Source organism: Apodemus sylvaticus, chromosome X, assembly GCF_947179515.1.
Source record: "Apodemus sylvaticus chromosome X, mApoSyl1.1, whole genome shotgun sequence".
Taxonomy (NCBI): domain Eukaryota; kingdom Metazoa; phylum Chordata; class Mammalia; order Rodentia; family Muridae; genus Apodemus; species Apodemus sylvaticus.
In genome coordinates, this window is record NC_067495.1 from 22,127,988 (window position 1) to 22,151,474 (window position 23,487).

General features: G+C 37.5%; 1 protein-coding gene across 1 annotated transcript in view; it reads right to left on the reverse strand.

The window, feature by feature from the left end:
* The window catches only part of Mid1 (midline 1), a 187,235-nt gene that overhangs the window by 17,624 nt on the left and 146,124 nt on the right, over nt 1–23,487 (reverse strand). Inside the window, exons 6-8 of the mRNA XM_052171431.1 lie at nt 22,293–22,420; nt 12,994–13,137; nt 1,428–1,589 (exon numbers count right to left, since the gene is read on the reverse strand). Of these exons, the coding sequence (XP_052027391.1) occupies nt 1,428–1,589; nt 12,994–13,137; nt 22,293–22,420 (434 nt within the window). The remainder of the gene's footprint in view (nt 1–1,427; nt 1,590–12,993; nt 13,138–22,292; nt 22,421–23,487) is intronic.

Sequence of the window (23,487 nt, forward strand, 5' to 3'; positions counted from 1 at the left end):
TGCATGTTCAAGTGTAAATAAAAAGCTGTTGAGATGAGTGTGTCTGCATTGATTTCCATGTGCTCTATGGTTTTAACAACGCATGACAAAATATTATAATTATGTTTTCAAAATTGTTTCAAAATTTTATTTGTGACAGCTTCTCAATGTGGCTACATATTTCTCTTTTTAAAGTGAGGAACCAAAAACTTCTTTTAAAACAATGAGAAAAAGGTGAGGTGAAGAACCACTAAATGTGATATGGGTTATTAAACTAGATCCTGCAACAGGAACTGAACATTAGAGATAATACTGTAAAATCTGAATAAAGCCTGGGGCTTAGGCAAGAGGAATTGTATCAATGCTAACTTCTTAGTTGTGACAAATATGTCAAGGTTATGTAAGATGTTGATACTAAGGGAAGCTGAGTAAAGGGTATACAGGCCTCGCTGTAGTTTTTCTGGGAATCTAAAATCACCACAAAATAACGTGGTTTAATAAAAATATATATATTTAAGGCTTATAGCCAAATAGTTATCATGTGGCAGGATCTCTGCTTTCTCATGCTTAAACCAGTGCTCTTCTTCCAACCTCTGCTTGTCCTTAAGTTAAGACATGTGTTACTATGCACTGGGAAACAAGGATATGGTTAAGGGGCTCCTTTTGAAAACTCATTAATTGTTTCTGTTGATTAGCAAGCCCACAACTGGCACCATATTTATATAGCATAATATTTCTAGATCAAAAGATGTAAAGAAAGAAGAGAGGATAAAACAAAACATATGTAGACAGAGACAGTGACAGCAAGAGGAAAATAATAGAACCATAAGGCACAATCTTAGGCCACATCATTTTTGTGATTGGAGCTGTTCTGTATACCATAGATGTTTGCTATACCTGACTCCTGTTCATTTCATGCCAGCAGCACCCTCCTCCATTGTGATAAACCAGAAAGATGTCTCCAGACATTATTAAATTCTACATGGGCTAGTGTTGTGGTATAAAAGATGGATTTGCCCCTGATTAAGAATTACAGACCTAGACTTATATTTTGAACAGAATAAAGAATTTCTGAAGATAGAGTTATGAACTTGTTTTCTACTATAAAAAATTCTATCTACCATTTACACAGGCTTGCTCTATGTCAAGCTTCTTTAAAAGCACGTGTTCTCTTTCTTATAAGAAGCTCTCCAGGATTGTTTTCTCAAAAAATAAGAGCAATGGTATGCAGAGAAGTCAATGGCCACGCAGCCTAGAAGACAAAATCAACTTTAGAACCTAGATGTAGCTGCTGGGAACCTCAGTATTTTACACTGGCTCTTTATTTACTTTTCTGAGGCTGTCAGTGAGGCCTAAAACAGAAAAGATAAAAGAAAGGTGCGGAGTAATGTTAGCCCCACAGGCAAGCAAATGTGAGATGACAGCTTAGTTGAGTTCACAGCACTTACTGTTTGTCTTCAACTTCCCAGGCTCACTGCTGCGGCTGCCTGCCTGGTTGATGGCCTTGACCATGAAGATATACTTGGTGCCACTTTGTAGGCCATGCACAGTGTAGTGGTTCTGCTTGATGTTGGGCACAATCATCCAGCTATCTGCAGAGTTACATAGACCTGCAAAGCCAATAAGACAGGAGCAATCACAGGCAGTGTTTACAGAATTTGTGATTATTTGAACTTTAAACATTGGGAAATGGAGAGCTTTCTCACTTTTTATGTGGCATAACCAATAAAATAGTGCTCAGAGTAGTATCTATATGGAGAGCTAACTTATTATATAAGTTCCCTTTGAGGGTTCCACCAGGACAAGCCACTGAAAATGCATATATTGAAAACTCTAATCTCTATGAACAGGTACAGCAAAGGTGGTTCTTTTTCTCTCATATTATGCTCTGAATATGCACATGTGTTTTTAAGAGTTATGAGGAAGAAACTAGGGTAATCACTTTTGATCCCACTCTATCTTACCCTCTCTTAAATGACACTGGTCATTCAACCTTATTTCTAGGAGATTGACACATGGTAGGGGTATGTGATGCATGTCCTGAATAAAACCTAGCTTCATCAATACAGACACAGTTGATTGCATTTATTTCCTATATCTCTCTAATCATACCCAAGCCAAAGTGGCTTTGCAGCTGCTCCTTCTAAAATAGAAGGATATACTGCCTTGACATGTGGCTTTGGCTTTGGTGATATGACTTCTTAATTGAAACTTTGAGCACAAATGACAATGTACTTGTTCCAAGAGTAGGTTGGAGGATTTCTGATGGTCCCTTGCATCTCTGTTATTACCAGGGAAGAACCATTTTGGTAACAGTATATTTTTTCAGCAAAAGAGTCATGGAAGGAAGCTATTCTGATTCATTTTATGTCTTCTTGACACAACTAGAGCCATTTTAGAAGAGGACATTTTAATTGAGATAATTCCCTCCTATGGAAAAGTCTCTGAGGGCAGTTTTTGACTGGTGGGAGAGGCTAGCACAGTGTGGGTGGTGATACTCTGGGGCTGGTAGTCTTGGGCGATATAAGCAGGATGAGAAACCCAGTAGAGTTACACTTCTTTATGGCTTTTGTGTCAGCTCCTGTCCTCTCCAGATTCCTGCCCTACTTTAATCCCTGCCCCAACTTTCCACAATGAACAGTAGTAATGTGGAAGTATAAGTGAAATTAAATGCTTTCCTCTCCAAGTTGCTTTTTGCCATGGTGTTTCATCAGAGCAGTAGTTACTTTAACTAAGACAACAGCCTTATCATTAGGTCAATGCAACAGCAAAACCAGCACAGATCACTCAACTCCATCCAATGTCTAATGAAAGAGATATAAAAATGATCACCAAGGTGGTCAATGGTCCTGTATTAATGTGAATTCAGAAGACTTAGGCAACAGTACTTCTGGGCAGCTTGCAGTCCAGTGTAGACTCTGGGAAAATATCCATATGATTTTTGACCAGCTGCATCCCTGGGATCACTGGCCCAAAACGGAGTAGTGTTGATTTTCTGGCCATATTTTGCAGGATGTGGGCTGAGGATTTATGAGGCTTGGAAGAACATATAGGAAAAGGGAGGCTCATTTTGTATTGCAGCTGACTGATGGTAGAAACTTCTTTTTGGTATCAGTCCCAACTTTTTTCTCTCCACTCATCAATCTCCACTCTGATAGAACATTTTCCCATTTCCCTGGTGACTAGGCTGTCATGAAGTTTCCTTTCTCAGTACTAGTCTCTGGGAAAGTGCCAGACCCCTTTACTTCCTGAGGTGCTCCAAAACTCAACTCCCCCCTCTTTCCTTTTGGTTCATTTGCAAGTCAAAGGGTTAGATCCTTTGATCTTGAGGCAGCTAATACTTCACTCTAGTCTCAAGAAACAGTTCCTTATTTTTGTGGTCTCACATCCCTAAGAATCTAATGAAATCGTTCTGTGAGAAGAAATTCACAGTACACATCTACACCAAGCCAAAAAGTATTTACATAGCACTGCATGAAAGTCATAGGCTCCCTGAAGTCCATCTTTGGATTACACTAAATGGTTCCTCCACCTTATAACTTAGAAATTATACTTGGAACAGATGAGAAGAAAAATTTAAAATTGTTATGAAAATGTACATTATTTGTATCTTTTTGGTGTATATTCACATGCATGTAGTGTACATGTGATTGCATGTGGATATGAAGGTCAGAAGATAATGTCAAGTCCCTTCCCTGATTATATTCTACTTTATTTGTAGAGACAGGATCTCCCTTAAACCTGGAACTCACCAATTTTGCATAGTTTGACCAGCCAGTTAATTCTTGGGATTCCCTGTTTGCATCCTGAATGGTGGTGGCCACAATGTCTTCTTGGTTTTATACATGGATTCTGAAAATCCAACCACTGATCTCCATACTTGAACAGTAAGTCCATTATCCACTGAACCATTTCCCAGCTTTACCGGCTCTGGATCTTAAGAAACTAGTATTCTCCTGTTCCCCTTTGAGTCATTTTGAACTCCTGAATTGTCTGTCACCAAACAGAGCTTCCCATATCAGGACAGGGATACATCCCATTGAGTTGTTGGCCAAAGGATCTCATGGAAATCCCCCAGATAACCCAGGCAGTTGCCAAGATGAGTTACAGTCTACAAATGAACAGGAAAACCCCATTGCTGATGATAATATCCACATAACTCACTGAATGTGGAGAGGGTAAGCTTTGCCTACCTAGAACCTTCAGCCCTATGTTCTTGTGTTTGATACAGGAAAGTACTCTTCAGGCTACCAAAAGAGAATTATAAAAATTAATTACACCCACAAAACCTTTCGTCTACAGTGCTTTCCTTCTTGCAAAATATGCCTGTGTGATGGTGGCACAAAGCTTGTAGGAGTAAGCAACCAGTTTCTGAGTTGACTTAAGTCCCATTCCATGAGATGGAAAGTATTTCCAATACTGGCTGACTGACCAAGAATCAGAGACAAGATAACCCACAGATCTAGGATCAGAGCTTATTCATTCACCATTAGAGAAACTTCTTCCTGTAGCGGGGGGGAGGGGGGACAAATACAGAGTCCTACAACCAGAAATTATTCAACGAGAGAGAGACCTTGGATCATACAGCTAAATGGGATGTTTCCATCAAATCCCTCTCCTCAGAATTTAGATAACCCTCATGGAAGACAAGATTGAAAGAGTGTAAGAGCCAGAGGGGTTAGACAAGACTGTAAAAGCAATATACTATAAATCAACATGAGTAAAGCTTGTATGCCTGTATGAATTCAGACTGACACATCATGCACAAGGCTACACATGTTTATATTAGGTCCTTTCTCTCTCTCTCTCTCTCTCTCTCTCTCTCTCTCTCTCTCTCTCTCTCTCTCTCTCTCTCTCTCTCTCTCTCTCATATATATATATATATATATATATATATATATACATATATATATATATATAAAATAGCATTCCGTTTAGTGTTTTTGTGAAACTGTTGTGTTTGTGAATGAGTGTGTTTCTGAATTTTGTGCCTTCTCTTGGTATACTTTCCCTTATGCTGGTTTGCCTTGTCCAACTTCAATGTGATGGCCTTCATTTCATCTCATTATATTTATCTTATATTTTATTCTGTTATACTTTGTTGCTCCCTCTTAGAAACTTGTTGTTTTCTAACGAGAGGTAGAAAGGGAGTGGATCCAGATGGGAGGAGAGGTGGTTAGGAACTTTGTCTAGTAGAGCAAAGGAAAACTCTAATCAGGATATATTATATGCGAAAAGAATCTATTTTCAATAAAGAGGGGTGGAGAAGAAGAAAATACTCCTAAATGCTATGGTGACAGAATATTTGCCTTACTCTATATTCCCTTTATATTTCCTCACTAAGCCTTTTTCTAGAAAACAGCTATAACAAATTCCATATTTCTGGAGCCTGCTATAGCCAAATATTAGATTTTGATTCAACCAAAGTACAACCATTTTGAATAATGTTATTCAGTCCCCAAGAAACCTATGATTTACTTGAAGACATTGAATAATATTATTAAAATAGTAATAGAACAAAATGAACTTTTCTATCTTAGTATAATCCATTCATATCCTTAGGTCTTTGTTAAAAGCAATCAGGCCTGAATGCAAACAATAGTAACATTCAGCAGATTGAAATGCAAGTCCTATCAACTCCACTGCTTGCACTATTCCTGTTTAATTGCACATGTCTCAATGAAATGACTGCAGTGGTCAAAGAAGGAAAAATAAAAATGCTTAAATAAGCTTGCCAATCTCTGTACAAAGCTGCAGCTTGGTTTAAAGTGGCAGGGGATGCTTTCAGCAATATCATAGAGCAGATGTCTGAAATTGGTACAAACTGTAACTTAGCTTCCAAGAACAAATCTTAACCCAAATAAGATTTATTGTATCAGACCCTCACCCCAGAATGCCAGGATATGAGACAGACTATCCTATTTTTTCCTTGAATATTACAGAGTAGTAAATTTTTACTGTGTAGCTTTACAGTGAGCAAGCTACCTCCATAATCGCTAACAATTTTTGTTTCCCTTTATAGTACTATTATTGTCATGATAACAATTGAGAATTTATTAAAAATGCCAGAAAATAAGCACTGACAATGTATTGGGGGGCATTTATGTTGGGAATGCCTTAGAGTATACCTTACATGTTTTGCTAGTGTTGATTTTGCATCTGCTTGTACCACCTAATTTCTTGCACATGACATTATGCTACCTTGACATTACACTGTGCCAGAACTAGTGAGCAGGTTTACTTCATTGGTTTGTAAAACACCTATGTGACTATCCTGATAGAAATTTCACTTTCTCTTAGACTTGTCTGGGTTCTCTGCTGGTCATAGAATGCCATGTAGGGAGAAATATTAAAACAACAAACAGAATATCATTGGTTTATAATGAAGCATAATTGAGCCTTTGACTTTGAACACTATCTTTCATTGACAATGAGTCAGAAGCATTTCTCTCCTACTGTAGCATATTAAATGATCTTAATTACATTAGGGAATTTGAGAGCCTTGCATGACAATTGCCACTTTGCTTACAGTGTGGACACGGTTTCCAGAGGCTGTCCATGGATTCCTAACAGCTTTTGTCTCTTTTAACAATTTAGACAGAAGTAAACCATGCATTCCTTCTTCTATATAAAAATAATATATGTTTCCTAACTTTCAGGAATGCTTTCAAAGTGATTGAACTATTTCACACAATAGCCTCAGGAAATTTGACTTCTGCTTATTTCGCAAATGGCAATAACAGTTTGCTGGTAAGAATGCCCTGACCTGAGATTTTAAAAGAACATAGGAAAAGTGGTTTTGATAAACATTGTAAATTAAATATGTGTTACTAAGAATGTTAATAACATTATATAGTCATAATTCTATCAATTAAATGAACAGTAAAAGTATTATTACTATTATTATTATTATTACTTGCATTTGGGTATGTACTTTTTTTTTTTTTTTTTTTTGGTTTTTTCGAGACAGGGTTTCTCTGTATTGCCCTGGCTATTCTGGAACTCACTCTGTAGACCAGGCTGGCCTCGAACTCAGAAATCCACCTGCCTCTGCCTCCCAGAGTGCTGGGATTACAGGCATGCGCCACCACCGCCTGGCCGGGTATGTACATTTGTAAGAAATGTAATGAGATTAAATAAAGTTAGTTCTAAGATATTACCTAGTCCCCCCCCCCAACTAAAGCCAGTTAAAAGTAATTAACTGTGGCTTATTGCAACAAAAGAGGGAAGTATGACCTAGGCATAAAAGATTGCCTAGTGGCACAAGGAGCCCTGGGCATGTTTTGAAAATGTTTTCAATATTTCAGTAGAGTTTTACACTAGATCTTGTTAGTAAAAGGTACTCCATCAAATAATATAACTCTAGACAAGCAGGTCCGCACATGGGCTGAGAACTGCTCCTTTGGTATTAAATAACTCCAATTTTTTCTACTTATTCACTTATCAAGTGTTCACTTATATAATATGCAATGTTCACATATCTATATTATTGCCATCTTTTGCCTTCCATCTATAAGTCTGATACAATCTTTCTTTAGCTTAGTTTACCCAACACATTAGCAATATAATACATTAATAATTATAAATATTCAAATTATAATTAATTATAAAATCATTAATAACATCAATATAATACAATAATAACAATATATAAAATAATGACTTAAATGAAGAAAAAATATATTTTCTATCTTTCTATCTTCTGTTTTGCCTACTACACTATATAGCAGCTCATGGGTTAGCATGTTACAGGCTTTGCACTGGTTAATTAGACCTTGGATTTATTATGAAATCATGTAGATAATACATGTTTATCTTGCTTTAAATTGTTTTTTTTTGTTTAGCTTACAGTACATATGTTCAAGATGAGTGAAATATAAGCTCCTTCAGCTGCTAAAATGTATTTAAAAAATCACCTGTCACCTCTTTGAAGGGCAATTTGGCAATACCAATCAAAATTAAAATGCAAATAATCTCTTCTTATCAATTATATCTCAAGAGATTATACTAGAAATATAATTTCATATGCATGAAAGGAAATATGCAAGGATATTCAGAGGGGCAATGTTTGCAGAGATTGGAAAAGAGCTAGTGTTCATCATGGGACAGATAAATCAGGGCATGGATTTGAAATAGAGTAGACTCTTATTAAATTTACTGTTTTATAAAAGTAAATATCTGCATATGGAAAATACACAAAAGAATACAAACTTTTCATTTATTAATTCCATGCAACAAGACCTGTGAAATTGGAGAATGATTTTAGAAAGAATGCAATTTAGACTTGTCTCCAAAGGCATTTAGAGTATGTAAAAGACAGTTATGGTGATACCAAGGCTGAGGAGTCTTTTCTGAAGCATCTTCATCTCCTGTCAACTGAGTACCACTTAGAGGTCTTGGTTACTTCTACACCTTAGTTAGCACCCTCAAAAGGCCCATCCTGCCCCTTTCCATGCTTTCTAGTGCTGGCAAACCAGACTATCCACCTGAGCCCATTACTGCCTAGTTTAGTTTCCCCAACATAAAATTCAAAACTTACATAGTATAGCTTTTATCTCTGGGCTTAAGTGACTGATGATATGTGCTTTCTGAAGCCAGCTCATGGTTTTGTGTCTCATACTTCTTTTTTGCTGCTTCCTCTTTCCCACTGAATTTTCTAGCCAGAAATTATCAAGTAAAATCTTCCAATATGCTCAACAACTTCACTCTCTGCAGGTTGTGTTTAAGCTGGCACAGGTATCTGCTGATATCTTTATGTCACTTCAATGTAGCCACAACCTTTCAAGGATCAGTTTAACCATGACTCCCCTCCAAGGTCTTTTGGTCATGTCTGCTTCTGACTCCTCTCTGGTCTCTACCTACAAGACGTGTCACCAAACTATCCTTGACATAATACTTCAGGACTCACTTGTTCACTCATAAAAACTGCAAGGGTTTTATGAATGCTTCCAAGGCAAACCGATTTGGAGAAGGGAATGAGGAAAGAATACAAGAGAGGGGATAGAGAATGAGAGGAAGAGAAAGGAGGGAGGGAGAAAGATATTTGAGGAAAGTGTCTAAAAGGCAATTAATTTGCCCTTTAGACACTGTGAAGCCGATGTCTTTCTGTATGGCCCTTATCATCAACCAAATTTCTATTTAACATACCATGTACTTCAGAATTGCATATACTAGTAAGGACCAGTTGAGAGAGAAAAAGTTTTCTTTATTTTAATTAAAATCACAGTAAATGAGCATGGCTGTATTCAAAATATCTCTGTGGAAAAGCAACTTTTACAGCATTCTATTGTGACATGTTCTGTATATCCATTGCCAAGTTGACTAGTTTTCTATCAATTTAATACAAGCTAGAGTCATTTGTGAAAACAGAACTTTAATTGAGAATGTATCCCATGAGATCTATCAGTGGGAAATTCTTTTGGGACATTTTCTTGGTTGTAGACTGGTATAGGAGGACCAAGCTTATTATGGGCAGTGTCATGCTCAGGATGGGGGTCCTGAGTGCTTAACAAGCCATAAGGAGCAAGCCGGTATGTAGTGTTCCTCTATAGCCTATTCATTAGTTATTATCATGATTTTTTCCTGGATGGACAACTTTAAGCTGAGAGATACAATAAACCCTTTCCTCCACAAGTTGCTTCTGGTCCTGGTGTTTTATCACAATAGAAACCTAACCCAGAAAATCACTAAAGAAGTTTCAGGGGACTGGAGAGATGGCTCAGTGGTTAAGAGCACTGACTGTTATTCCAAAGGTCCTGAGTTCAATTCCCAGCAACCACACAGTACCTCACAACCATCTGTAATGAGATCTGATGCCCTCTTTTGATGTGTCTGAAGACAGCTACAGTGTACTCATGTAAATAAAATCAATATTTTAAAAAAGGAAGTTTCAGATTTCTTTCTCTGGAAAGCAATTTCTTCAAGCCCTTTGCCATTTGAATGATTTTATTTAAATAACTCAGCAACACCCTTTATGGGCCACCTATAACTGTTTGAGTTGGTCACAACATTCACAATGCGAAATATCAAACAAGCATCAGTGACAGAGGAGCCCCTCTGTATCCCAGGTAAGCTTAGTTCTTCCCAGGCATTGGTGGTTACCAAGATTTAAAGTAACAGCCCTCTGTAGACCAGACTGGTCTCAAACTCAGAAATCTGCCTGCCTCTGCCACCCAAGTGCTGGGATTAAAGGCGTGTGCAACCACTGCCTGGCTAATATCCAATATATACAAGAAACTCAAGAAGTTAGACCCCCGGGAACCAAATAACTCTATTAAAAATGGGGTGCAGATCTAAACAAAGAATTTTCACCTGAAGAAAATCAGATGGCTGAGTAGCACCTTAAAAAATGTTTAACCTCATTAGTCATTAGGGAAATGCAAATCAAAACAACCCTGAGATTTCACCTCACACCAGTCAGAATGGCTAAGGTTAAAAACTCAGGAGACAGCAGGTGTTGGCGAGGATGTGGAGAAAGAGGAACACTCCTCCACTGCTGGTAGGATTGCAAGATGGCACAACTACTCTGGAAATCAGTCTGGCAGTTCCTCAGAAAACTGAACGTAACACTACCAGAGGACCCTGCTATACCACTCCTGAGCATATACCCAGAGGATTCCCTGGCATGCAATAAGGACACATGCTCCATTATGTTCATAGCAGCCTTATTTATAATATCCAGAAGCTGGAAAGTAACCAGATGTCCCTCAATGGAGGAATGGATACAGAAAATGTGGTATATTTACACAATGGAATTCTACTCAGCAATTAAAAACAATGAATTCATGAAATTTGTAGGCAAATGCTTGGAACTGGAAAATATCATCCTAAGTGAGGTAACCCAATCACAAAAGAATATACATGGAATGCAATCACTGATAAGTGGATATTAAGGAGCCCAAAAATCCCTGAATACCCAAGACACAGTTTGCATATCAAATGACTCCCATGAAGAAGTAAGGAGAGGGCCCTGATCCTGGAAAGGCCTGATCTAGCATTGTAGGGGAGTAACAGGACAGAGAAAAAGGTGGGAGGTGATTGAAGTATGGGTGTAGAAAAGGCTTATGGGACATATGGGGAGGAGGGGGGACTGGGAAAGGGGAAAGCGGTTGGAATGTAAACAAAGAATTTAGAAAATAAAAAAAAATAATATAACAGCCCTAAAACTCCTTTGAATGGAACCAGATACTTAGAGAATAATTTCACTTTTCATTCTTTAAATTCTTTCTTTTACTTTTCTTCCTTCCTTCCTTTTCTTCCTTATTTATTTTTTGAAAACTTAAACAAGATTTAGAATAGTACATAAAATTAAATGCATGATAAAATGACTAAAGCATATTAATTACCACAAGGAAATTGCTGTTAGCCCTATGTGTAGAATCTTTTGCATATATTCACCTGAAGAACTGCGGATGGCGGAGAAGCATCTTAAAAAATGCTCAAGTTCATTAGCCATTAGGGAAATGCAAATCAAAACAACTCTGAGATTTCACCTTACACTAGTCAGAATGGCTAAGATTAAAAATTCAGGAGACAGCAGATGTTGGCAAGGATGTGGAGAAAGAGGAACACCCCTCCATTGCTAGTGGGGTTGCAAATTGGTACAACCACTCTGGAAATCAGTCTGGCGGTTCCTCAGAAAACACTTCCAGAACACTGGATCACTTCCAGAAGATCCTGCTATACCACTCCTGGGCATATACCCAGAAGATTCTCCAGCATGTAATAAGGATACATGTTCCACTATGTTCATAGCAGCCCTATTTATAATTGCCAGAAGCTCGAAAGAACCCAGGTATACCTCAACAGAAGAGTGGATGCAAAAAATGTGGTATATCTACACAATGGAGTACTATTTAGCCATTAGAAACAATGAATTCATGAAATTCTTAGGCAAATGGATGGAGCTAGAGAACATCATACTAAGTGAGGTAACCCAGACTCAAAAGATGAATCACGGTATACAATCACTAATAAGTGGATATTAACCTAGAAAACTGGAATACCCAAAACATAATCCACACATCAAATGAGGTACAAGAAGAAAGGAGGAGTGGCCCCTTGTTCTGGAAAGGCTCAGTGAAGCAGTATAGGGCAAAACCAGAACAGGGAAGTGGAAAGGGTTGGGTGGGAAAACAGGGGGAGAGAAGGGGGCTGATGGGACTTACAGGGAGTGGGGGTCTAGAAAAGGGGAAATCATTAGAAATGTAAATAAAAAATATATCAAATAAAAAAATTTGTGAAAAAATGTATGTGTGCAGGGGGCAGGATATGTGTTTGTGTGTGAATATGTAGGTACATACACATAGGTGCATGTGTATGTGAACTCTATGGTCAACAATCAGTGTCCTCCTTTGTCCTACTTCACTTATATTTTTAACTGAGTGTCCCCATGGAACCTGCAACTTGCTCATTAGGTTATAGTGGCTGGTCATTGAAATCCTAGGATTCTATTGTTTTCAACTTTTCCAAGTATTGGAGTTGCAGATAAATGCCACTGTGTTTGGTTATTTTACATGGGTACTAGGGACTTCAACCGTTTTCTACATGTTTGCAAGATAAACACATTTACTGACAGCTGGCATAACTAGTTTTCCCATATATTTCTTCCCAGTGACACTTTTATCAATTCCATACAAGATATAATCATCATCCTAATTAATATTTATACTTTTAACCTCTAAGAATACATTTTAAGCAAGAATAGTTTGTTTTGATATTTATGTTATGAACTGATAAATGGATTTATAGTGTATATGTTGTTACAAGCTTCTTTTGTCAAACTACATCCATACAGATTTCCAGAGGTTGTTAATTTCATTGATATTTAACCAGCTGTTTTCATTACTGCAATACAAGTGAACATTATTGATTCCTTGAACAGGAAAAAAAAACCCAATAAATATTTTAATTTGAGTCCTTCTTCATCATCTCCTTTTGGTGTTTATATTCCTTCCTCAGCTTATCTGAAACCAGTCATCAAAGTGAGAAGTAAATTAGCCAAGATATACTCACTAACAACATTGGCTTGTCCAGTGAATATAGTGTACTGGAGTTCATAGGAGACCACACTGAACTCATCATCTGAAGTCCAGTGAACAGTGATGGTGTCATAGGAAGCTGTGCAGAGCTCTTCTCTAATTGTAGGAGGGTTGGGAGCTGTTGACATAAAATAAATGCACATCAGTGAAGCAACAGATACCATTAGGATCACAATTTGGCAATATTAAACTGTTAGGGTGAGTCTTCCTAAATAGGTCTATCAGAACTACTATGATAAAAGAAAAGGAGATTTTCGTTCCAAAGTGCTTAGTTGTGTATTTATGGAATTTTTTGATTTGTTTGATGTTGTTTTTTGTAAGCAGTGTGGCTAAAGCCAGACAGCCATTAAAACATTATCTTAACTTATCATGAGAATATATTTGTGAGAGTAAGAAGACAATGGCTTCTTGTATATGAAGAAAAATATATCAAAGAAAAAGTCACCAAGACTTTTGGGAGGGGTGGAAATGATACTAGTAAAGGACTATATGGTAATCATTTTAGGTATTGTAGGAAAAACTTCTGTTCTTACAACTACTTAACCCTGCCATGAGAGTAGATGTATATAATTTGTACATAAATGAATATGGCCATACACTAATAAAATTTTACTTACAAAATAGCCACAGAGCCTGATATGGCCTGAAACCCACTATGCCAACCTCTCATCTACATGATACCAGATATTTGAAAAATATCACCATTATTTGCTAGCAAATCAACTAAATAATTTAAATTTTTCCTTTATTAGATATTTGATGTCTTGCTAAAATTATTACTGCACTCCTATTTTCATTTCATTTTTCAATTTGTATGTGGTATGGTTAATCAAAAAGGCCACAATTAGCAAGCAGTCATGTTTTAGAAATGCAAGTTTATTACTAAGAAACCATGAATGATTGTGTTTGGTTGCTTTTATCGCTACAGAAACCTTTTGTTTTATTTGTTTCATAAAGCCAGCAGCTCAAAAATTTAAATCTTATTAAAACATGTTATTTCTAAATCACTTACTCTGGATTAATTTCAATAAGTAATTTTATGAGGAGAATAATAAAGGAAGAAAAGACAAGGCTACAAGTGTTTTGTGCTGGCAATAATATTTTAAGGCAGATGGTTACAAATTGCAATTATTCTTTTTACCATTTTATTTTGTAAGTAGTTATTTGCCTGAATGTATGCCTATGTATCATGTGTGTGCCCTGCTGGGAATCAAACCTTGATCCTTTGGAAGAGCATCCAGTGCTTTTATCGACTAAGGCACCTCTCAAGCCCACAGCAGCTATTTTTGTAAATAAATTTTTATTGGAACACAGCCTGACTCATTCAAGTATTCTCCATCTAAGGTGTTTTTATGTAACAACAAAGTTGTGTAGTTACAAGCCTATGGATTGCAAAACCGAAGACATCTTTCATATGTCCTTTTCAGTCAAAGTTTACCATCTTGTAGTTTAGAGAATTGATCCACAGCTTCTCTTCATACTCTTTGTATACTAGAGCTGAATTTCAAAGAGAGAAACCTGTTTGCATTCTATAGATTTACTTACTTACACCATGCATAGATCTCTTCTTTTCCAGACTAGTTTCTGATTAGAATTGGTAAATTGTAAAGAAACCCAAAGAGGGCTCAGCCTTTATAGAAATGGTAAATTTAAAATTCTACTTTCTTCTGATCTACATCTGCACCCAACAGGTAGGGTTGTTCCATAGACCCCTGTGCACAGGTCCTTCCAGGAAAGAGTTGGTCTCCCAGGAGCACTCTTACTCCCAGGCTCGTAGATGAGCTTTCCATTTTCTCCCCAATAATTGTCCAGAGCCTGACCAGCTAGGGTACACAGGGTACGGGAACAGAGGAGCATCTAGGATAGGATCCTTTCAGTCTTCATCTGCATCTAGAAGCTAGGACTATTCCACAGCCCACTGTATATAGGTCCCACCAAAAGAGAGTTGGTCTCCCAGGAGTGCTGACACAGGCTTGCAGGACCACAGGAGGGAAAAGCTCCAGCCAGGGAGAGCAAGACCAACTAACACCATAGATAACCAGATGGTGAAAGGAGAGCACAAGAACCCTACCAACATAAACCAAGGCAACTTGGCATGATCAGAACCCAGTTAGCCCGTCACAGCAAGGCCTGGATACTTTAACACAATGGAAAAGAAAGATATGGATTTAAAATCACGTCTCATGGTGCTGATAAAAGACTTTAAGAAGGACATAAATAGCTCCCTTAAATAAATACAGGTAAACAGGTAGAAGATAGATACACAAACATAAAAATAACATCAAAAAATGACAGGAAGCAACAATCACTTTTCTTTAATATCTCTTAATATCAATGGACTCAATTTCCCCAATAAAAAGACATAGAATAAGAGGCTGTATACAAGACCCAACTTTTTTCTGCATACAAGAAACCCATCTCAGTGACAAAGATAGACACTACCTCAAAGAAAAGAATGGAAAAGAATTTTTCAAGCAAATGTTCCAAAGAAACAATCTCGAGAAGCCATTCTAATATCAGATAATATCAACTTTCTACCTAAAGTTATCAAAAAAGATAAGGAAGGGCACTTCATACTCGTGAAAGGAAAAAATCTACAAAGCATAATTCTCAATTCTGAAAATCTATGCTCCAAATGCACAGTCACACACATTCATAAATGAAACGTTATTATAGCTCAAAGCACACATTGTACCTCACACAATAATAGTGGAAGACTTTAATACCCCACTCTCAGCAATGGACAGGTCATGGAAACTGAAACTAAACAGAGAAACAGTGAATCTAACAGAAATTATGAACAAATGATTTTAATAGATATCTATAGAACATTTTATCCTAAAACAAAAGAATGTACCTTTTTCTCAGCACCTCACGGTACCTTCTCCAAAATTGACCATATAATTGGTCACAAAACAGGAATCAACAAATATAACAAGATTGAAATAATCACATGCATCCCATCAGATCACCATGGACTAAGGTTGGTCTTCAATAACAAAAACAATAGAAAGCCCACATTCACGTGGAAGCTGAATAGCGCTCTACTCAATGATAACTTGGGCAAGAAAGAAATAATGAAATAAATTAAAGACTATTTAGAATTTACTGAAAGTGAAGCCACAACATACCCAAAATTATGGGACACAATGAAAGCAGTGCTAAGAGGAAAACTCATAGATTAGAGTGACTCCAAAAAGAAACTGGAGAAAGCATACACTAGAAGTTTAACAGCACAACTGAAAGTTCTAGAACAAAAAGAAGCAAGTGGACCCAAGAAGAATAGATGGCAGGAAATAATCAAACTCATGGTTGAAATAAACCAAATAGAAACAAAAAGACCAACCAAACCAGGAGGTAGCTCCTTGAGAAAATCAACAAGATAGATAAGCCCTAAGCCAGAATAATCAGAGGGCACAGAGACAGTATCTAAATCAATGAAATCAGAAATTAAAAGGGAGACATAACAACTGAAACTGAAGAAATCCAAAAAATCATCATATCCTACTTCAAAAGCCTATACTAAAGAAAACTTGAAAATCTGAATGAAATGGACAATTTTCTAGACTGGTACTAGGTGCCAAATTTAAATCAGGATCAGATAAACCATCTAAATAGTCTCATATCCCCTATACTTAAGTGACCCCAAAAACTCCACCAGAGAACTCCAAAACCTGATAATCAACTTCAGCAAAGTGGCTGGATATAAATTTAACTCAAACAAATCAGTGTCCTTCCTCTACTCAAAGGATAAACAGGCTGAGAAAGAAATTAGTGAAATAACTCTTGAAAATAGTCAAAAATAATATAAAATACCATGGTATGACTCACTAAGCAAGTGAAAGATCTGTATGATAAGAACTTCAAGTCTCTAAAGAAACAAATGAAAGAAGATCTCAGAAGATGGAAAGATTGCCCATGCTCATAGATCTGCAGGATTAATATAATAAAAATGGCCATATTACCGAAAGCAATTCAATTCAGTCTCCACAAAAATTCTAACTCAATTCTTCATAGAATTAGAAAATGTAATTTGCAAATTAATCTGAAATAACAAAAACCCAGGATAGCAAAAAATACTCTCAACAGTAATAGAACTTCTGGTAGAATAACTGTCTGGAAACTTAAGCTGTACTACAGAGCAATCATGATAAAAACTGCAGAGTATTGGTACAGAGACAAGCAGGTAGATCAATGGAATAGAATTGAAGACCCCAAAATGAACCCAAATACCCATGGTCACTTGATTTTTGACAAAGGAGCTAAAACCATGCAGTGAAAAAAAAGACAGCAATTTTGGCAAATGGTGCTGTTTCAACTGGAGGTTAGCATGTAAAATAATGCAAATTGATCCATTCCAATCTCCTTGTACAAAACTCAAGTCCATGTGGATCAAGGACCTCCACATAAAACCAGACACACTGAAACTAATAGAAAAGTATTCAGAGAAGAGCCTTGAGCCCATGGGCACAGGGAAAAATCCTGAACAGAACACCAATAGCTTATGTTCTAAGATTAAGAATTGACAAATGGGACCTCCCAAACTTGCAACGCTTCTGTAAGGCAAAGGACACTATCTATAGGACCAAACAGCAACCAACAGATTTGGAAAAGTTCTTTACCCTCCTACATCCTATAGAGGGCTAATATCCAAGATATGCCAAGAACACAAGAAGTTAGACTCCAAAGAACCAAATAACCCTATTAAAAAATGGGGTATCGAACTATAAAAAGAATTCTCAACTGAGGTATACCGAATGGCTGAGAAGCACCTGAAGAAATGTTCAACATCCTTAATCATCAGGGAAATGCAAATCAAAACAACCCTGAGATTCCACCTCATAGAAGTCAGAATGGCTAAGATCAAAAATGCAGGAGAAAACAGGTGCTGGCGAGGATGCAGAGAAAGAGGAACACTCCTCCATTGCTGGTGAGATTGCAAGCTGGTACAACTACTGTGGAAATCAGTTTGGTGGTTCCTCAGAAAATTGGACATAGTACTACCCGAGGACCCAGCTATCCCGCTCCTGGGCATATACTCAGAAGATGTAATAAGGGCACATGTTCCACTATGTTCATAGTAGCCTTATTTATAATAGCCAGAAGCTGGAACGAGCCCAGATGTCCCTCAACAGAGGAATGGATACAGAAAATGTGGTACATTTACACAATGGAATACTACTCGGCTATTAAAAACAATGAACACATGAAACTCTTAGGCAAATGGATGGAACTAAAAAATATCATCCTGAGTGAGGTAACCCAATCACAAAAGAACACACATGGTATGCACTCACTGATACTTGGGTATTAGCCCAGAATCTTGAAATACCCAAGATATAATGAATGCCCAGACTGCATGAAGCCCAAGAAGAAGGTAGACCAAAGTGTAGATACTTTTATTCTTCTTAGAAGGGGGGACAAAATACCCACAGGAGGAGATACCGAGACAAAGTCTGGAGCTGTGACTAAAGGAAAGGCCACCCAGAGACTGCCCCACCTGGGGATTCCAATATTCATTTACCAAATCCAGTCACTATTGTGGATGCCCACAATTGCTTCCTGTCAGAAGCCTGATATACCTGTCTCCTGAGAGGTTCTGCCAGTACTTGACAAATATAGAGGTAGATCCCCTCAACCAACCACTGAACTGAGCACAGGGTCCCCAATGGAGGAGCTAGAGAAAGGACAGTAAGAGCTGAAGGGGTTTGCAGCCCCATAGGAGGAACAACAATAAGAACCGACCAGTATCCCCTCCCCAGAGCTCCCAGGGACCAAACCACCAACCAAAGAGTACACATGGAGGGACCCATGGCTCCAGCCGCATATGTAGCAGAGGATGACCTTGTTGGACATTAATGAGAGGAGAGGCCCTTGGTCCTCAGAAGGTTCACCCCAGTGTACGGGAGTGCCAGGACAGGGAAGCAGGAGTGGGTGGGTTAGTGAGCAGGGGTTGTGGACATGGGATGGGGGTTTTTGGAGGGGAAACAAGAAAAGGGGATAACATTTAAAATGCAAATAAAGAAAATATCTAATAAAATAAAATAATGTAAAATAAAATTCTACTTTAATTGTCTTCCCTTTGACACTTGAAAAGACATTCAGCACAAGTCGCAAGAAGCCTTGCCTGTTTTTTAATTTATCAAAAAAAAATGGGGGCTCATTTGGGTCTGATGGTACACCTTTATTATCTCAATACTTGGAAATCTGGGAGAATGTGAGTGTGAGGGTAGTCTAGGTTATATATAAGATCCAAAATCTAGTCTAGATTATACAGTAGATCTCAAAATAATACCCAGAAATGAAATACAAGAAAATAGGAAAGAAAGAAGGATGTATTCATCATAACGCATCAAGCATTTTCCTGGAAATGTGTGACTTCTCAAGAGCCCACATGTGAAATTTCATTTTGAGCTGTGTGACTTGGATATGCACAAATAAGGGACACCAATCAGGAGATGCATTCCATGCAGGCCCAGCTGTGTTATAAAATGTACTTGTTTTTGTCTTTGTAATCATTGTTGCTGTGAGATCACTGCTGAATAAAACAATGAAGAACAACTTAGCCTTTCAGAAGCCAAGTAGTTCATTGAATTCTTTCTCCATTAACCACTGAGGAAAGATCAGTTTGTCCACATAACAGTATATGATTTAATAGACATAAAATGTAAGTTCAAAATAGGCAAGTAGCTGTGAGCCACATGGCAGTAGCTGCAACCAGGAAGGAAATGTCACCTCTGTGGGTTATTAACTTGACATACCACTTAGAGGCATGTCATAGGAAAAAAAAAATCTTGTTTGCACAGCCAGGCAGCTAACCCTGTTTTGATTGTAAACCCAATGGGTTTGTCCTGCAAAGTCAATTTCTAATTTTCTGTAAATGAAAACTACAGAGTGCTGCCAATTTCAAAACCCACACAATCAGTATGAGAACTGGTATTTCCTTGCCTTCATCACAAACACTACACAAGGAATGGTGAACTAATATGCCACAAACACTTGGTTTCCTGCTTATAAATATTGGATCAACTATTTGGACTTGGCAGTATCAGCCAAGTATTGTATGTTATGGCAAGAATTGGTGTTATGTCTAGAAATGGACAGAATTTGGGATTAACAGCTCAAAAATCTAAATCACACAAATCTGATATGACCTTTAGAGTGTCATAAACAGCCATTGTGATTATATATGGCATGCATGTTAAAATTTCACATAGACTACTTTCACAGTTTCCTTTTTAGTCAATGAGATCATGTTCCTATAGAAATCAAAATGAACATATATTTTGAATATATCATTAATTGTTTGGAAATAGAGATACATTTTTGTTGATCAGACAAGTATAGCAAGACAATTTGGTACAAAAAGACCACGTTCATGTTCCTGGGCAAATATTTAATTTTCTAGTTTCCTCTGGCCTTGGGAATGAGTTTGTAACATGGATCTAGTCCATGAGACTGTGAAAATTTGCTAGGTAGGTCTTTTGTGGAAGAGTTTTGGTTATGCTGCAAACAAAGCCATATTTGGCTAGCCAAGACTTTTTGCTATTAGTCCCTCCTTTTCCTTGTACTTTTGAATAAAACATCAGCAGTAAGTAGAGGATACATGTTGTAGAAAAACAGCAAATGAAGTTGTCAGAGCAGGAATAGAAAAATGTGGGCAGTATATTGTACTGTAATTTAGTAGCTGTGAGCCCCATGTAGCTGTTTAACTTCTAATTATATTCAGCTCAGTTAAAAAAATCGCAATACACCATCCACATTTCACACTTTCAATAACTAGTATGTTAGCTGTCATGGACACAGAACATTTCTATCACCAAAGAAAGTTCCACTAGATGGTAGTAGTTTAGATAAAACAGACAAAAGGTAAGGAAAGGAAGCATTACACCTATAAATATTTCAAATGAAGTTTGGTTCCTCAGAGTAAATGCTGCATGAATCAATCTGTTCCTTCTTTAGTGGAAGCCGTACATTTGAAAGAGAATTATACAAGACATGGAGATGTCTTGCAGGATAACTTGCTCTGCTTGCAAATGCAGAATAAGGGCTAAAAAGGTCAGTTGGAGTTCTCACAAGGGAAAAAAAAAAGCATGGACTGTATAACTCCTTGCTTTCTATCCAGACACTACAAAAACAAATGCTACACAATGTTCCCTCTCTTTGGCTCCACCCTCCCTAACCACTCTCCCACAAACATGCACATATTGGCTGAGAGTTGAGAAACTGACACCATACTTAGTTAGGGATGTGGTTTCTAGGAGGCTCTATGTCTTTGGTACAGAGCACATCTGGCTTCACTGTGTACATGGTGCTTTCCTGAAGTCACAGGTCCTGGTAGCTTTGAGGAACACAAATAACTTTGTCTAAATGGCCCTCATTCTTTCTTTTAAGCATTGAGTCCTGCTTCAAAGGCTAATAGAGAAGGAAAGATTTATATTAACTCCTAGGAATGTAAGTAGCCACAATTTTTCTCTTCTGTTTCTTTTTCTCATTGTTTTCAAGGCAAAAGGAGAGAAAGGAAGGAGGGAAAAAGAATGGAGGAAGAAAAGGAGGGAGAGATGGTGGGAAAAGGAAGGGATAGGAAAGCTAAGTAGAAAGTATAGGGATGAACTGTGGCATGTAGAACTGCAGTGTGATTTATGTGATGTTTTCCAGAGCAACATGAAATTCAGGTTGTTTTTTTTTCCTAAAAAATAAATGCAAAGGTCTGCACAGTTCATACAGAACTGAGCCAGATTCTAATTATGCTCACTCCCTTTGTATCTGACCTTCAGCATCATGGCTAAAATTTTCATTTCTAAAATGAAGATTATGTTTTACCAAAATTGATACTGTGACAACTAAGATAAGATCACAAATACACAGAGCTAGAGAGTTATAGATGGCCAGCTATTCGTGTGGTTTTTGTTTTCCTGCCATTAATGTACTGTGAGAGTCAGAGACACTCTAACATAGTAAAAGATATCCATGAAAACTTACTATCTCTTTGACGGCCAGAAGTGCTACTAATTTTACCATCTCCATGTAAAGAGCAAGGAAGTGGTGGTAAGGACACATTTAGCAATTGGGATTCTCTTTATTTTTTTGTCCCTACTTATACTTAGTATGTGTCATTTAGGTTAAAATATAGTGTGGACATTAATCTTTATAGGACATTTAGATAGTATTTCAAGGACTGAAGCACATGTATGGGTCTTAGAAAATACTGATCCAATGGCAAAGTGAATGTACACAGTACTAGAGAGAGCATAAAAGACAGTAAGACAATACCTGTTAGGTAATCCAGACATTCTAGCAGTTTCTTCTCCCGGGAAAAATCTAAGGCAAAAGTGTCAAATGTGTCATTGAGGTTGATTTCAGGAATTAGGACCTGGGAGGATGCAGTTGCCATGGAGACCCTGTAATTTAAACAAAACAACGTTTTAAGAAATGTCAAGGTGGCTTTTATCATCACTGTAAAGGACTGAGGAAAAAATAAAAGGAAGAGAAATAGCAGGTTTTTAAAAAAAAGTACCCTCTTGAAATGCTGCAATACACTAACACACACACACACACACACACACACACACACAAAAAAAAAAAAAACTTAAAGAAAAAGCAAAGGAATTGGGAAAAGTAACAGAGTGCCATCCCCCTTCTTTATACTATCAAAAACAGTCTCCATGGAGGCAAAAGAATATTCATAATTCATGTTGCTGGTATTTAACAGCCTGGCCCAGTCAAACTCCAGCAAGAAGCACATAGCTTCAGGCATTTCTTCACACATCTGTCTGGGAAACTGTTTGTTCCTGTCAGACTCGCCCCTGCTCTACTTCAAAGGGGAGTCTCCAAAATTTCAAACTGCATAAAAGGCAAAGTGAAGATTAAAAAAGAATGTTTCCAGATATTGGATTAGTTTAATCAATTACTAGCCTCTCTCTAAAATAAACATTAAAAGGGGGGTTTTGTCTGGCTCTTTTTCCTTCTCCTTGTATTCATGGGTTTTTTTTTTCCCTACCATATTCCCAGCAGATGCCGTGGAAAATATTCATAAGCTTTCTCAGAAATTCCCTAGTAGGCACACAATTTCATCTCCACACTCAGGTTTTCTGCTGAGTGCTCCCTTGTATAAAGTATAAAGCAAGGTATATATGTGTCTGTCTCCTATGTGCTTTTGAGTTCATTTGGAAAGTTCAGTTACTAACAGCAGAAGATTCTAGCAGATTCTAAAATGCAAGTAATTATCTTTAGTCAAAGAAAGCTGTGGCTCGGATCATTCTACTTCTGAGCATAGAAAATGATCTAGACTTATCTTGATGTGTTTTATGTTTTTGTTAAGCTCCATAAACATTAGGACATTATTTTTTCACAAAGAATCCTGAACTTGAAATGACTTAGCTATAACTGTAATCATTTATTTTCTTACAGAAATCACTGATGCCCAATTGCAGATCTCAGCACTAGCTGGCAATAGTAAGGAGAACAT